This window comes from Lithobates pipiens, unplaced genomic scaffold (genome assembly GCF_037356315.1).
Source record: "Lithobates pipiens isolate NorthernLeopardFrog02 unplaced genomic scaffold, aLitPip1_a1.2 Scaffold_13, whole genome shotgun sequence".
NCBI lineage: Eukaryota > Metazoa > Chordata > Amphibia > Anura > Ranidae > Lithobates > Lithobates pipiens.
In genome coordinates this window covers 327,197,107-327,213,693 of record NW_027507718.1, presented here as the reverse complement: position 1 = coordinate 327,213,693, position 16,587 = coordinate 327,197,107, and the positions used below count along the sequence as shown (strand labels likewise).

Here is a 16,587-nt window from a genome sequence, read left to right as displayed (position 1 = left end):
ATTGTGAACAGGTGTGGCAATAATCAGGCCTGGGTGTGGCTAGAGAAATTGAACTCAGGTGTGGACAACCACAGTTATAGTATGTTTTAACAAGGGGGGCAATCACTTTTTCACACAGGGCCATGATGGTTTGGATTTTTTTTCACCTTTAATAATAAACACCTTAATTTACAAATTGCATTTTGTGTTTACTTGTGTTGTCCTTGACTATTGTTTAAATTGGTTTGATGTTTCGAAACACTTAAGTGTGACAAACATGCAAAGGAACAGGAAATGAGGAAGGGGGCAAACACTTTTTCACACCACTGTATAGGCCAATATTAACAGACTCAATTTGATTCGCTGAGTGTTAAATAAACTCCACACCAGATGTAAAAGATCACCAAAATAGAAATAATTGTGCAAAAATACAAAAAATATATGTATGTATAAATGTACAAAAATTGTACAAAAATTCAAAATTAAAAAGTTAAAAAATAGGAAGTGTGTATAATAGCAACCAAAAATAATAATGAATGAATGTGAGTAACAGATGCACTTATGCAAACCCAAGGTGCAAAGAGAGCATTTGCACACACTATTTTATACTGTAATGTGCAGGAAGTTTTTATAATATGATAACAAGTTCATTAGGAAAAAAGTTCCTTAAAGGAAAAAATTCTATATACAGCCAGTCTTCATACAGGTGAACCATAAGGTGACTTTAGTGCTCATGCAGAACAAGCCGGTGACTTCGGAGCTCACCCCCTCAGGTCCCCACTCACCAAATCCCTATACCCACAGGGGGTAGTTGTGCGTGTAAATCCCAATCTCCAAACGCTTGTCAGCCAGATCATCCACCCTTTTTCACTCCTCTGGTGTGCAGTTGATGCTTCTATAAATCAGGTGCAGGCAAGCCAGTAGATCCTCAGGGAGATGAAAAAATATATCCCATAGTGCAGTAACTTGTCACCAAAAAAGCTTTTATTCATTAAAACATATGATTACAGGCCGGCTCAAAAAGCCATAAAAAAATCATCCAGAGCCCACAAGTACAATTAGGATGATATAAATAAAAATAAATAATAATACAAAATATATAAATAAGTAAATAAAAATCAAAATACAAAAACACAGCAAAAACCACAATTTCCATTAATATTTTCCACAAAGCAGTGTGTAGGGTGACAACTAAAATGGGGGCAATATAACAAAAGTATTCTAATGAAAGTTATGTTTTTAATATCTAGTTGGTAACATGCTACTATAGCTTGAGTACTATAAGATCATGGGTATACTTTATTACATCACTATGTACAAAACTCATAGCTGTTATGAGCAACTATTAACTAACAAAGATGGAATGCTTTCTGCCACCCTCTCCTCTTAACGTTAGTTTCATACCTATGTGTTCTTGCGAGCTGTATTTGCTTGGGCACGGCAGCCCATTCAAATGAATGGGTTGGCGTGCCTGTGTTTCCATAACAAAATTGTGGTTTCACATGCGTGGAGGTGCGATTCAGAATTAATGGCAGCCAGTGTGTTTTTGCAGAGCTGTGTGAACCTAGCCCAAGACTCCACAGATGCCTGGACTAAAATGCTGTGTATAATGTATGAAATATCAGCAACCAAAGCTACCCACTCACAGAAGAGAGAGAAGTTCAAAACTGCTATCTCCACCTGTTAGTGTCTGGAATGTATTGGACTGACTGTGCCCCCATTGCTGTCTGTTGTGCATTCCACATTAATTAGGAAGTCCTTGTTCTTACCCATCAATATTAATCACTTTTATCTCCTTTGCATTTTGTACTAATTACTGCTGCAGGGATAGTACGTTCACTTTGTAGAGGCTCTGTAAATTTTTCCTTTTTGTTTCTTTCAAATATGGGTATAAAATGGTGATAGATGACCCTATTGTGACTGACTTTCTCAGCTGACAGTTATATAAAACAGTGCAGACCCCCAAAAAGTAATTGTAAGTATCCAAAATGTATGCTGGGCTTTCTAATCAGTATTCACATCAGTTTGTTTCCCAATTGCACGTATTACAACTATGTGTTTCAATGACTGCAGTCGGGTGAAATAAAGTGTAGATGACCATGGTAACATGAAATTGTTGATTGTGTTAATGCAAATTCAGAAAGAAGCTTGTCAGTTGCTGCCATTCAAAAAGTAAAATTATTTAATGCATGTACCCCAAATGTTGGAATGTAAGTATCTATAAATATGCAAACATTTATAAGGGTCATGTGAGGAAAGGTGCAGCTGTCACACTTACATATTTAAAGAAATGTAAACCTGCTATAACTTCCCTTTACTATGAGGACAAATCAGGGCCATTTTTAATATTGATTTGACCCTGGGCAAACATTCTCCCCCCCCCCCCCCCCCATGCAATTTTGCTCTTCACCTGCTTTGAAACATACAGTAAATAGCAGCTAAACTCCAAATAAGTTTATAAGCAGATCAGGCAGCAATTGTGATTGGTTTCCAGAGGTTAAAGCATAATAGTACTGCTCACTGATTAGTTGCTAGAGGTTACAGCACATCATTTCTGCTTGTGATTGCTTTTGGTTGCTAGAGGTTACTGCACATCATTACCGCTCACCCATTGGTTTCTGGGTCTAGGGGGAGTGTGAGCAGTGGTAGTGGTGAGGGGTAGATTGTTATCAGTGGCAATGGGGGGGGGGGGGATTGGAGGGTGTGATCAGTGTAAGTGGGGAGTGAGAGAGAGTATATTAGGGATGAGAAAGAGAGAGGGGGGATTGAGGATGAGAAAGGGGTGAGAGGGGAGGATGAGAGAGAGGGCCTTAGCCCTGGCTGCAGTCCCTTCTGTGCACCCCCTGTCACAGTCTATGTCAGTGATTCTCAACCAGGGTTCCATGGAATCATAGGGTTCCTCCAGAGGTTTCTAGGGGTGCCTTCAGCATTGGGCAATTTCTGCCTCTCAAATAAGTTCCCACTCACACCATTGATCTTTTTAGATATCTGTAAGGAGGTAATTCTTCCCAATGACCACAAGTTTAAGCATCATTCCTCTCACTGACCATCACACTAATGTATCATGAGTTGTAGAGTTCTAATTTTTAGCAGGGGTTCCCCGAGACCAGAGAACTATTTCAAGGGTTCCTCGGTGTTGAGAAAGTCTGGTTTATGTATTGGTGTGTATGATACCTGGTACCTTCTTCCATAGGATGTTCACACTGGCCAGTAGTGGGCAGGGCCCTTCTCCTTCTGGGGGGTGAGGATGGGGGTGCTCTGCTCCTTCCAGTGGATAATTCATGAATGCAGACTGTCCCGGGTAGCACTAGCAGTCCCTGGCTGCATGCACCGCCCGTCGGTCCTCAGGGGGTTATTCGCCTGTCCTCTAGGCCTCTGTCAGAGCTCGGAGAGGAGGGGAGAGCAAAGTAGGGAGTCATTCACCTGGAACATGTAGAACAGTAAACTAGACTTTTAGGTTCTACTTCATTGACTAACTAGGCAATGAAGCAAGTTGTATGTTTGAGAACAAGTTAGCAATGGCAACCACCTTAGGTTAGGTTCACACTAGGTTATGGTAAAGTCTGAATCCAGCCATATTTCTATCCTCATAGTTTCACCATGGGAATCCATTAAAGAGGAAGTAAACCCTGATGAGTTGACTTCCTCTTTCATTCCCTAGGGTAAAGCATAATGGACTACTATGCATCGCATAGTAGTCCATTATGTGTCACTTACCTGACACAGGAGCCAGCGAAGTCACTGATGTCCCCTGTAGTCCGGAGCATCCATCTTCTCGGTGAGTCTCGGTGGGTCTCGCTGTTCCACCGCTGTCATTCGGCGAAGCCACGATGACGTCACCCCCGCGCATGCGCACGGGAGCCGCCACTCGCGGCTATCGCCGTTGACATTGGCGCTCTCAGTGCGCCTGCACGCCGCTGTCTACGGCACATGCGCCGTAGACAGAGGTGCCTATGTTTTGGCAAATATCTCCTAAACCGTGTAGGTTTAGGAGATATTTCTTAGACCTACAGGTAAGCCTTAATCTAGGCTTACCTGTAGGTCAAAGTGGTTTGTAAGGGTTTACAACCACTTTAACAGTTTGCCATTTTTACTATTTTTCTCTGAATAAAATCTATTCAGTCCTTTAGTGGCTTATACTTTTATTTTAGCATTTTTTTTTCAGCAAGGGTGTTATTTCTGCAGATGCTATCGGTACAAATCTTGACTATGGTACCCCAGATGTCAGCAATCCTGCACATAGTTCCCACATATACCTCCCCTACTTATAACTGGTAACAAATGACGTCCGACACTAAGCTGAAGAAAATTTGGCCATTTATTAACAAAATAAACAAATATAACATTCCTTAAAACAGAAACAATATACATAATCCAGTACCCGTAACATAAAAGGTTGATGGTCTTGGGAGGCACCAAAGAACCAAAATCAGGTTATGTATCTGCGTTACTAGATAACGATCCTCAGCCGCTCAACACCGACTCGGGGACAAACACACTTCTCCACAGATATCTCACTTGTAATGGAAATTTGTAGGTTCTGAATATAATTGTATTCTATTTTATATGTATTGCACGATGCCCTCACTGTGCACACGGCACGAACAATGTTTTCAGTACATGTTTTGCATTCTTTCAAGTCTTGATTAGAATTAGCCTGCCTAAGTAACGCCCCTTGTTACCATAAACGTACAAATGTAATATCAATGTGATACCTACGTAATCATGTGCAAAAAACTTTCAAATGCGTCATAATAAAGGAGAACGGTTATTTTGAAAGATGCTGAGCGTATCTTTTGTGTCTGTTCCCTACTGCAGTAGTTATTAATTTGGAACCACTAATCAATATGAGGATAGGAGGTGCCTATCATCAAAATATCCATTTCAGGTGGCGAAGCCAGCCCAGCAGGGGTTATCAGGTGACCCTGAGTATCCGAAACGAGGAGCTTGAGACGATCCGGGAATTTCTGATAATCAGCCGGCTGAGGTAAGCCTTTTGCTTACATTTGAGTTATCAGACTTCCTTGATCGGTAAGGCATTTTCGGGACAAAGGGTACCTATTTTACTCCCCTTAATCGAACTGTATTGATTAGTGGTTATATGTTATGTTGTCACTGTCTACTGTCCATCAGAGTGTTATAGAGGAAGGGAAGAATAGTGCTGTTCACAGAGTATAATGTAGTACATCTGCTAGATAAAGTAGTTTAGAGGCAAAAGGGTATAGGCACACGTAGAGAAGACTGGCCAGTCATTATGGGCATTAAATTAAGTAAGGGAATAACGGGTAAGAGACCCTCAAAAATGCCCAGCGCAAGAGGATCGCTTTATATGAACCGAAGGTGCGGTTCCGCCTATACTGAGCCCCTAGATTAATGGTTAAAGTGGACAGGGATCCACAATGGGTAACTGGGTTACCACCAAAGTCCACAGGGACAAAGAATCATGCAGAGTATACAGCTAGAGAAACAGCTATTTATGTGATCAGGATGGATCAAGAGTGACATTAACACGAGACAGAAAGGGACTTTTTGATGTTAAGTTGTGGGATGAATTTGGGGTCAGGCACTACAGCTAGTAAAGTCAAGAAACAGTAATGAGAATTAAAACAGAATGCTTTATATGTTGTCAGAGAGGGAAGATGGGATGAGCACTATAGCTGCCCGTCTGATCATAGAAGGTACAGTATGTGAAGTATGGTATTACAATACATTGGATGCAAAGGATATCAGAACAAAATAAAGAAAGCAGAAGTTTAAGCAAGGACGTATTAAAAAAGCGTTAAAAGAAAGTGAGAGAATGATAGGCATGTGTTGTGTACAAATGGGAATAATGTAAGCGATTTTAGAGATATATTTGAGTATGTTTGTGAATGCTGGAACCTTTAGTTCTATCGCTTGTGTCATGTACGCAGATGTGGCCCCCTCCTTTGTGCTCTCCTGAAAGAATGTGGCTGACATGAGAGATTGGTGATAAGCTGGAGGGACACCATGCCAATTTCAGTTTTTTAGACAAAACATTTATAACAAAATCTAATCTGTTTTCCAAACATGGTAAAATGAAGGTTACAAATTAACCGTGTCTTACACAAATTTAATATCCTATGATAGTGGAAACAGTGCATTAAAAAAAAAAGGAGAGAGAAATTGAGTAAAATGAAGTAATATGTCCCCCTTTAAGGACATTTATCTGTGCATATATATATTAGTGTGTGATATTGAAATTATCATATGAGTATTAATTTCGAATATGAGTTTAACAATTTATTAATAAATATAGATATATTGAAACTGGTTTAGACAACCTTTGGTTGGAAATGAAATCTAGGTTAATGGGTGTAGTACGGGTCTATATTTATCATTGATTTACAAAGAACTTGGGATAATGAGTTATTAAATATGATATTTTTAAGGCGATTGCTTATATATATGTATGTGTATGTATATATATATATATATATATATATATATATATATATATATATATATATATATATGTATATGTATATATATATATATATATATATATATATATATATATATATATATATATATATATATATATATATATATGTATGTATTTCTGCATACATTGATTTCACTGAGCTCACAGATATTCAGTCACTCACAGATGGCCACATTGTCTTAGGACCATTGTGGCTAGTCTTTTGTGGGTGCCAGATAAAACCAGCTTTTTCGCGCTTCTTTCAAGCCTATAAATTGCCAGACAATACAGAAGGCCATTGAACTTCATCTAGGGCTGCAAGTGCCTAGAACTTTGAAAGACTGTCGTCTCCAGAAGCTGAAGAAGCTACAGGGGTTTCCTGGATTGAAAGCTGAATGAATTTTTATCCTTGTATTGTATCATCTGTAACACATCTGTAACCGAAGCTAAGTAAATCTACTTTTTATTACATTCTATGTGTGTGTTTTAATCCTTGCATTTACTGACCACATATCTGAAAGGGTAAATATCTAAATGAACCTATGGTTAAATATAACACACAATTTAACCCCTTATTACATAATGGCGCTGTGAGCAGGATATTTAACCCTTTCAGTGCTGGTTTGAAGTGCAGTGATTGAGCTTAGTAATACTGTTATGAATTGTAATGTTTTTTGACAATTGGGAAACTGTATTATTAGTGTGCACTGTGATAGCAGGATTGTTGTTAGCTTTGCTTTGGTGGCATTATAGTGGTTTAGCACGTAGTGTACACGTAGTGAAGAGGGAGGATGTTTAACTGGATAAAAAGAGTGAAGGGGGGAGACAGTCGAAAGAGCCCCATCCCAGAGTGGGCAGATTCTAGACGCTGGTCTACTCTGGCTCGTGAATTGATCAAGTATCAGGATGCATTTAAAGTGGAAGACCCCCGCCATTGTCTCCTGAACCTTGATTTGTCTCGATATTCAAAATCAGAGCAGAAAGCTGCATCTTTATTAGGATGGATATTTTTGCAAGCGCTCATAGATGAGACAAAAAGGAGAGAAGCTGTTGATGTGGAGCTGCAGGCAGTAACAGATCAACTTCAAATCCTAAAGGAATGTTTTAGATCTTCTGAAAAACACAAGGAAGAAATGGAAACACAGTTTTCAGAGTATGTAGTGAGAACTGTAAATAAGCAGCGTAAAAAGAACGGTAGGAGGAGATTACCAGGAAACAATGCTGCAGTGAAAGTACGTACCCTGGTTACCAGGGGAGATTGGGAGGAATTAACATATTGGTCAGGTTCAGACACAGATGAAGAGATAGAAATTGGTCAGTTAGAAGCAGGCAAGGCTCGTCCTATTGTTACGACGAGACAAAGGAGAGAAGTGACTGAACGAGCCAGTTCAAGCGGTAGTAATGTTCTTTCATCTGAAAATACATCCCGCCTAGCACAGGCAGCTGAACAGCAATATACAGAAGAGACCAGGTCTTACACAGCAGGGGAGCTTACGGAGCTAGGACAGAAATTTGCCCAGAGACCCAATGAATGCTTATTGTCATGGGTTTTGCGTGTGTGGGACCTGGGAGGAGATGGAATACTTTTGTCTAATAGAGAGGCAGTGGGGTTAGGCAGCATGGCAAAAGATCCCAGGGTAAGACTTTACCTGAGAAGGGCTAGAGACACAACTGTCGTATTCTCCCTTTTGCATCTGATAAGAGATTCTATAGTCCAAGTTCATGACACTTCTACAGAACTTATGGATTTAACTCCTTGGCGTACAATAGGGGAAGGAATTCAAAGGCTGCGAGAATATGGGTGTGTAAGTGGATTGATTGCAGACCCTCTAATAGAAACTCCTACTGTGCATGATAATTGGACAGGACCTGATATGGCTTTATTCACGGCACACATGAGAAATAAATTGCTTGCTAACGCCCCGTCCCATTTAAAGGCCCCATTGTTTACAATGTTTAGTGCTATTGATGCAAAGAAAGAAAAAGTTCACGAGGCAGCAGCTTTACTGGGACAATTAGGAGAATTGGAGAGAGTTGGAGACAGGGTTAAACAAAGGAGTGTGGAAGAGAAAGATCCTGTTGAGAGGTTGAAGATTACACGAAGAGAATTATTTTTAGATCTTTTGCAGAGCGGTGTACCAATATCAGAGATTGATGGCATACAAACAGGTTCTCTTTTAAAACGATGGAAAGAATTAAAATCAAAAGGGAAATTAAAATCTAGCTTGCCTAAGAAGGTGGCAACCAGTGATGTAGAGGATTTGCCTGTGTTTCCTTCTGCCCCTCCTGTGGAGAGAAAGTCAAACCCTTATGGGGTGGCAGCAGAAGAGTTAATGAAACACAAAAAGAAATTTGGGAGCAGAGGATGGGAAGTGCCCACTCCTCTGGAATGACAGGAGGGCGGATCCTCTGTGCCACTGGTTCAAGTTAACATGCTGAAATCAGGGGATCACCGCCCATATGTATCAGTGGCAATATATTGGCAAGGACAACATAGACCACAAAGGGTTACTGCATTGTTAGACACAGGAGCTGAAGTGACTTTGTTTCACAGCATCAAAAGTCAAAAACATCAGACCACAGGGGTAGTGGCAGTTGAAAGGCTGGGATGACAACACACATGGGCGCACAAGGTATACTGCAGATTGCAAATTGGAAAAGGCCCCATATTTAAGGCACAAGTTTTAATATCTGAGCTACCTGATAACATACTGGGAATGGATATCTTGAGGGGTCAGACAATCCAAACCGATGCAGGTGTGTTTTCATTTGGTAACTCAGTGCGTTCTTTCTTTGTGTCTGCAGTAAAACCTATCATCAGGGGACATGCAAAGTGGACGCCAGTGTATATCCCTCCGCCCAAAGACCCTGTTAATCTCAAGCAGTACCCCATACCTGGAGGACACCAAGAAGTGACTGACACAATAAAGGCCTTGCTGGATGTAGGAGTATTCAGGCCTGCGGTGAGCCCCTTTAACTCGCCTATTTTTCCTGTAAGGAAACCAGATGGAACTTATAGGATGACAATAGACTATCGATCGTTAAACAAAGTGGCTCCACCCCTTGCAGCAGCTGTCCCAGATATGGTGTCACTTGTAGAGACTATTTCTCAAACTGCTGGAGAATGGCATGCGGTACTGGATTTAGCAAATGCATTTTTCTCCATTTCTATTGATGAGGAATCACAAGATCAATTTGCTTTTTCTTGGGATGGAAAACAGTATACAGCCAATGTTGTCCCTCAGGGCTATTTGCATAGTCCAACAATTTGCCATGGTATGGTAGCCAGAGATCTGGATATGTTACCAAAACTGGACTGTAACCTGTATCATTACATTGATGATATCATGCTCTCTGGTAGTACAGAAGAACACGTAAGACAAGACTTGACTACAGTGCAGGCCCATATACAGAAAAGAGGATGGGCTATTAACCCTACAAAGATCCAAGGACCAGCTACAAGTGTCAAATTTTTAGGAATGATTTGGTCTGGGCCCATCAAGACTATTCCACAACCTGTATTAGACTCTATTGCAGCATTGAAGCCTCCCAAAAATGTGAAAGAGGCTCAAAGTTTACTCGGTTTACTGGGTTTTTGGAGACCTTTCATTCCTCACTTGGGCCTGATTCTCAGGCCAATTTATAATGTTACCCGGAAAAAGACTGTATTTTTATGGGGACCAGATCAGCAGTTGGCACTAGACACTGCTAAAGAGACTGTAAGGATACAGCACTCTTTAGGCCCCTTGAAACCAGATCAGCCTTTCATTTTAGATGTGACTGCAACTGAACATGGGATGTCGTGGGGTCTGTGGCAGAAAGGGCAAAATCCAAGGGATCGGAAGATACCATTGGGATTCTGGTCCAAACAGTTCACCGCTGCACAGAGAAAGTACAGTCCCTTGGAGAAGCAGTTGCTGGCTGCCTACACTGCATTACAACATGTGGAAGTAACAACAAAGCAGCAGTTTGTGACAGTGAGGACTGACTTACCCATTTCTGGGTGGGTGAGACGAGAAGGTTTCCAGGCTCATACAAGTGTGGCACAAAAGCAGACGCTACAGAAATGGAAATGGTACTTAAGTGAAAGGGCTAACATTTCATCTCAGGATCCCAGTCAGATATCACAACAACTGGCTGGACATGTGGACTTTGAATCAAAAGTTCCTGAGTTGCCTCCAATGCAAGTGGGAGAATCGCCTTTCAAGGAAGCATCTCTTTTTATTGAGCTGTCAGATGAAGACAAACAAAATGCTTGGTTTACAGATGGATCGGCCAAAATCACCCCTCAGGGTAGAGTATGGACTGCAGCAGCTTTCCAGTCAGGTACTGAAACGGTGATTCACCAAAGTGGTCAGGGTGGATCGAGTCAATATGCTGAGCTCCAAGCTGTGTATATGGTGGTGCAAGATATACCAGGAAATTTGATCATCTATACAGATAGTTGGGCAGTATTTAAAGGACTAACTACTTGGCTAAGAGCATGGAAACAAGAAAACTGGCAAGTAAATGGAAAAGAACTGTGGGGTGGGCCTCAAATCTGGGAATTTTTGTGGCAAGAAGGTCACAATCGAATTATTCAAATCGGACATGTCCACGCCCATAGTGGAGATCTTAACAATGATACGGTTGATGGACTTGCACAAGTGTCTGTTGCTAACCAAGAGAATGACACTATTTTGGAAATCTTAGGAAAATGGGCACACAGTCAATCCGGACACAGAGGTGCACAAAGCACATGGCAATGGGCACAACACAAAGGCATACCATTAACACAGACTCAGGCAAAAGACATTGTAGCCCAGTGCCCCCTCTGCCAAGAAGCAAAGAAATGGCCGCGAATGACACCCATGCCAGGAAACATTTACAGAGGTCAGCAACCAGGACAAGTCTGGCAAGTAGACTTCATAGGCCCCTTGCCAGGAGGAAGAGGTGGATTGAAATATGGTGCCACAGCTGTGGACACATATAGTGGACTTTTGCAAGTTTCAGTTACTAAGCATGCGGATCAGAAGACAACCTTGAAACTTATGCAATTGCTGACACAGCATTATGGAGTGCCTCAAGAAATCCAATCAGACAATGGCACACATTTTACAGGACAAGCCGTTAAACAATGGGTGGAGGAACATGGTGTACACTGGGTGTTTCACATTCCCTATCATCCACAAGCAGCAGGTTTAATTGAGAGAATGAATGGTTTGCTTAAAGAGCAAATACGGAAATTAACACCTACACGCACACTCAGGGGGTGGGATAAGGTGATACAAGAAGCAGTGTACATTCTGAACAACAGATTAGTAGGACAGAACACTCCTATGCAGCGAATGTTGGGAAGTGGTGTTGAAAGTGCAGGAGAATGGGTTGTCACTCTAACTACTAAAGGTCCAACAATTCCTGTAACTCAACCCATACCAGTTACAATGCTCCAAGATGTGGAAGTAAGAGGGGGTGAGGGGGAAGTGAATCCTAGCCCTGACTCCCATATATTAGTACCTACTGGCATTTTACAGTTAGATCCCACATGCGATTTGCAGTTCATTCCAGACTCTAAGTTGACTGAGTGGTGTGAGTGGGATACAGAAGTGAAAAAAGATGCACTGGGAGAATATTGTGTTACCCTATTACCCTTAGAAATGGGATGTCTGAAAAAAGGACAACAAATAGGACAGATAATAATTATACCTAAACGTCTACGGGTACATGGGAAAATGTATTCTGCCCAATTAGGTACCAAGGTGTGGGTAGCCCCAAGTGTAGCTGAGAGGGGAAGAGCTAAAGGAAGGAAGGAAGGGAGAAATTGTGGCCTGGGGACCCGGGTCCACAGCTTTAGTTTTAATTGAACAGGAAGACCAACCTATTTATGTTCCTATCCACAGATTGTTGCCGTTGCCATGAGGACACTACTATGGCTTCAGATGATGACCAGCCTCGTTTTTGGTGGAACAGCACAGAAGAACTTCTTCCATGAGACTCTGAAAGCAACAGCTCATGTTTTTAATGTTACAAACTGTTGGGTGTGTGGACAAACACCCCGCGCTGCACCTAAAGGCATACCATTATATGGACTACCAGTTAACATTAGCTGGTTGCCTTTGGATGATCCTTGGAGAATAGCAATAATGAATAGAGCTATGGACAGTTTGACTAATCCATCATGTAAAAACATACCAACTAATTTTGGCCCAGAGGAATATTCTATAAAGTTATCCCGTAAAGCCACTGGTGTATTGTGTGTACAAAGACCTAGTACCAATGACTCATATTCCATAGAACTGGGAAATAGTAATTGTGATTATGTAGTAACAGATCATTGGAATAATATCGCTATGGTGCAGGTGGTGGGGAGAGGAGAAGTATTTAATTTTGAAGTAGATGGGTCCCGCATAGGAGGATCTGCATTTAAAAATGATACACATGTGTGTTTGGCCAAAGATAGTGCCCTTATTAGCTGTGTAAATCTGTCTAAAAATCAAAAACGAGCAGATATGTTTTGGCAGTACTGGATTCACCAAACTACTTGTACTCCATTGCCTTATCAATTCTATTTTATATGTGGTTTGAATGCTTATAAATGGCTACCACCAAATTGGTCAGGGAGCTGCTATATTGGACATGTAGTACCAAAAGTCCGTATAGTTTTTAATAATCCACCTGGGAGGGTAAGGAATTGGAAAAGGAGCATAGGTTCCTCAGAAATACAAGATATACCCGAGGGGTGGGATGTCACTGAAGGAGATAGATTGGCTATGATTATTCTTCCTCAGTATGGAGTGGCTCGGACAGTGCAAATGCTGAGGAGAATGTCTAAAATCATAGAATATGTGTTAAACAAAACATTTGATAGTATTGATGCTCTTACAGAAGAGGTTAGGCAAATGAGATTGGTGGTACTACAAAACAGAGCTGCTTTAGATTTTATTCTTGCTGCCAAGGGAGGGGTATGTGCTCTAATTGGGGATGAATGTTGCTCTTATATTACAGATAGTAGTGAAAACATTGAGTCAGAATTAACAGAGGCCCGAAAAGCTGTTGGTAAACTTCATTCTATCTCTAATGATGGGATATTTGCGTGGCTTGGTCAACTGGGGCAACAAGTGGTTATGTATATTGCATGGTTTATTTTATTAGCATTAGGAATTTTTATTATAGTGAAGATTATTTTTGTCTGTATTAGTAAATGTACAACATCTACTACTGAGGCTTTACCTATACGTAAGTCTGTAGATTATGTCTATGACTTGAGTTCATTGTGAATCAAGGGGTGGAATGTAGTACGGGTCTATATTTATCATTGATTTACAAAGAACTTGGGATAATGAGTTATTAAATATGATATTTTTTACTTTCAAAGATTTTTATTGGTTTTGACAAACATGAGAATTTAAACAGAACAATACAAAACAAGTGGACATACATACACGATACAGGTAACAGACATTGAAAAAAAAAAAAAAACGTTTCAGGGGTGACCTAGTATACCGTCTAGGATGTAAAGCATAGACACACTACTTAGGAGACTTTTACTTGCTAGCTTAAGGAAAAGCGAGGTCTAATCTGGAAAACACCAACTAACCCTCCCCCGCACCCCGAGTGGGAGCACACTGTGCGGTGGAGGGGATTCTCGGTAGCCATCGCTATCCCCCAAAAAGGAGGAGGTCTCCTGGATCCAGGTGGAGAGGTATCATATAAGTGGTGTGAGAGCCTTGCCCGCACCTCGGTTCAACAGTGGCATATAACATTAAAGGGAAAACATAGGAGAGCCGAGCAAGTCTTTGAGATTGAAGCAACCCACTGAAACCCAACTAAACCAAAAACAACAGGCTTCTGTACCTGTGGACAGGGGGACAGGGGGTGAGAGGGGTGAGGAACAGGAAAAAAAAAAAAGGGGGGGGGGGAAGGCGTGTCCGCAGTTGAGCGTCCTTCACTATCGAGGGTAATCCAGGGAGCTAGGGTGGGACACCCGGAATTAGCGAAATGCCCACATGGTGAGCCCAAGGCTCCCACGTAGCTTCAAACTGAGCCGTAGTGTCTAGTAGGATTCCGGAAAGTTTCTCTTGCACCATAATCCAAGAGATTTTTTTGACTGCGGCTGCAAAGGAAACTTTAGGGAGTTTCCAAGCTTTGGCTATTGTCATTTTGGCTCCCAGTAATATAAAGTGAATTAGTTTACGAGAGTATTTCGGAATCCCAGGGAGATTAGCATTGAGTAGTGCAATGGCAGGACTTCTCGGGATAACATGGTTAGTGACAGTCTTTATTAAGGTTAGGACTTTGGTCCAGAAAGGCCTAATTCTGGGGCATTCCCACCAAATGTGGGCCATGGTCCCCGTCAGAAGACACCCCCGGAAGCAGCAGGGGTCAGCTGAGGGAAACATCAAGGAGAGTCTTGAGGGGGTTAGATACCACCTGGTGAGGACCTTAAAGTCAGCCTCGATTAGTGAAACATTTTTAATGCCTTTAAAGGCTCTGGAGAAGGAAGTCTGCCACTGCTACCGTCATGCCAAATGCCAGTTCAGTCTCCCAAGCCGTCATGTACGAGGATCTATTAGGTTGATGGGCCAGGGCCTTGTAAACCACTGAGACTGCCCCTCTCTGTTCTGAGGCTTGTCCGCACCATGATTCGTACGGAGTGCAGCTTGGGGAGGTTTGCTTACCCGACCAAAGCTGTAGGAGGAAATGGCGGATTTGGTAGAACCTGAAGCGTTCTGAGGGAGGCATCTCTAGTTGGTTCACACAATGTCCCAGGGTAATAGGGCCCCGAGCGTCCATAAAGTGACCTATGCGATATAGACCCTTATCTCTCCACCATTTAAAAGCCGTGGAGTCCAGGCCCGGAGGGAAATCTGGGTTGTTGAATATTTGAGCTAGTGGTTTTATATGAGAGATGAGGTGGGGGGATTTATTCAACCTGTCCCACAGGAGGAGCGATTGTGAGAGGGTCGGGGAAAGAATGGGGGGCCGAAGCCTTGGGGGGGACCAGATTAGCGACTCAATGGTGTAGTCTGGGGCAGCTTGATTTTCAATGGATACCCAGTCAGGTTTTTCCGGGCTATTATAGATTACTGAGAGCTGAGCTATTCTGGCCGCCTGAAAATACCAGAGCAATCTTGGCAACCCCAAACCACCTTGTGATTTGAGGACGTACAGAGTTTGCTGGGGGATCCTATAGCCTCTACCCCCCCAAATGAATTTGTTTATTTTAGCTTGGAAGGACCTTAGATGATCCAATTTGATATTGATGGGTATAGCCCTGAAAAGGTATAACAATCTTGGCAGTAAAGTCATTTTAATTGAATGTATTCTACCCAACCATGATAACCCTCCCTTCTCCCATTGTCTCAGATCTTCCTCGAGTTTTCGATAAATGGGGGGGAAGTTTGCGTCGTACAACTGTTCTATCTTGGCCGTTAGGTTGATGCCCAGGTATTCTATAGAGGAGTCATTCCATTTAAAATTGAATGAGCTCTGTAGAGCTAATCTGGTTTCGTGTCTAAGAGAGATATTCAGGGCATGTGATTTAGTGTAATTTACCTTGAGACCCGAGACGTTTGAGAAATCCTGGAGGAGTTTGCATAGATTGGGTAGGGAGATTGTCTGTGAAGTCAGGAAGAGGAGTAAGTCATCTGCAAAGAGGCCGCATTTGTGAACCCTTGTCCCGTCTGAGACACCTTGAATATCTGGATTTGAGCGGATTGCAATAGCCAAGGTCTCGATCGCCATAGCAAAAATTAGGGGGGAGAGCGGACATCCCTGCCGAGTGCCCCTCGCTATTTTTAGTGGTTCCGAGTGTTGACCCTGAATTCGAATCATGACAGTAGGAGTCGAGTACAACGAGCCCAGGATTCCTTTGAAGCGGGGACCAAATCCCCATTTGTCTAGAAGAAGGAAGATATACGACCAGTCTATTGCATCAAAGGCCTTGTGTAGGTCTAGGGATAGAATCATCCCTTCCTGAGCCCGTTTACCGTTCCAGCCAGATTGGAGTAAAGAGACAATGTCAACTGCTCTTCTAATCTGGTCAGGTCCCTGTCTTCCCGGTATGAAGCCTACTTGGTCTTTGTGGATGTAGTATTTAATGAAAGAAGAGAGGCGATTGGCTAAAATTTTGGTTAGAATTTTGAGGTCGTTGTTAATAAGGGAAATAGGGCGATAATTTTCAACTT

General features: G+C 42.0%; 1 protein-coding gene across 3 annotated transcripts; it reads left to right on the top strand.

Annotated features, from left to right (window-relative positions):
• The first annotated feature begins 6,520 nt into the window (after positions 1 to 6,520).
• Positions 6,521 to 13,774, top strand: LOC143975028 (endogenous retrovirus group 3 member 1 Env polyprotein-like). 3 transcript variants are annotated; one of them, XM_077476959.1, is made up of 2 exons: positions 6,878 to 9,384; positions 12,301 to 13,774. In XM_077476959.1, exons 1-2 carry the CDS (start codon positions 9,139 to 9,141, stop codon positions 13,675 to 13,677), a joined length of 1,623 nt encoding a protein of 540 aa, XP_077333085.1. In that variant the 5' UTR covers positions 6,878 to 9,138; the 3' UTR covers positions 13,678 to 13,774. The 3 variants fall into 2 exon arrangements, 2 of the variants coding, with proteins under 2 accessions (XP_077333085.1, XP_077333086.1); XR_013272318.1 differs by lacking the exon at positions 6,878 to 9,384 and adding an exon at positions 6,521 to 6,871.
• Positions 13,775 to 16,587: the final 2,813 nt, after the last annotated feature.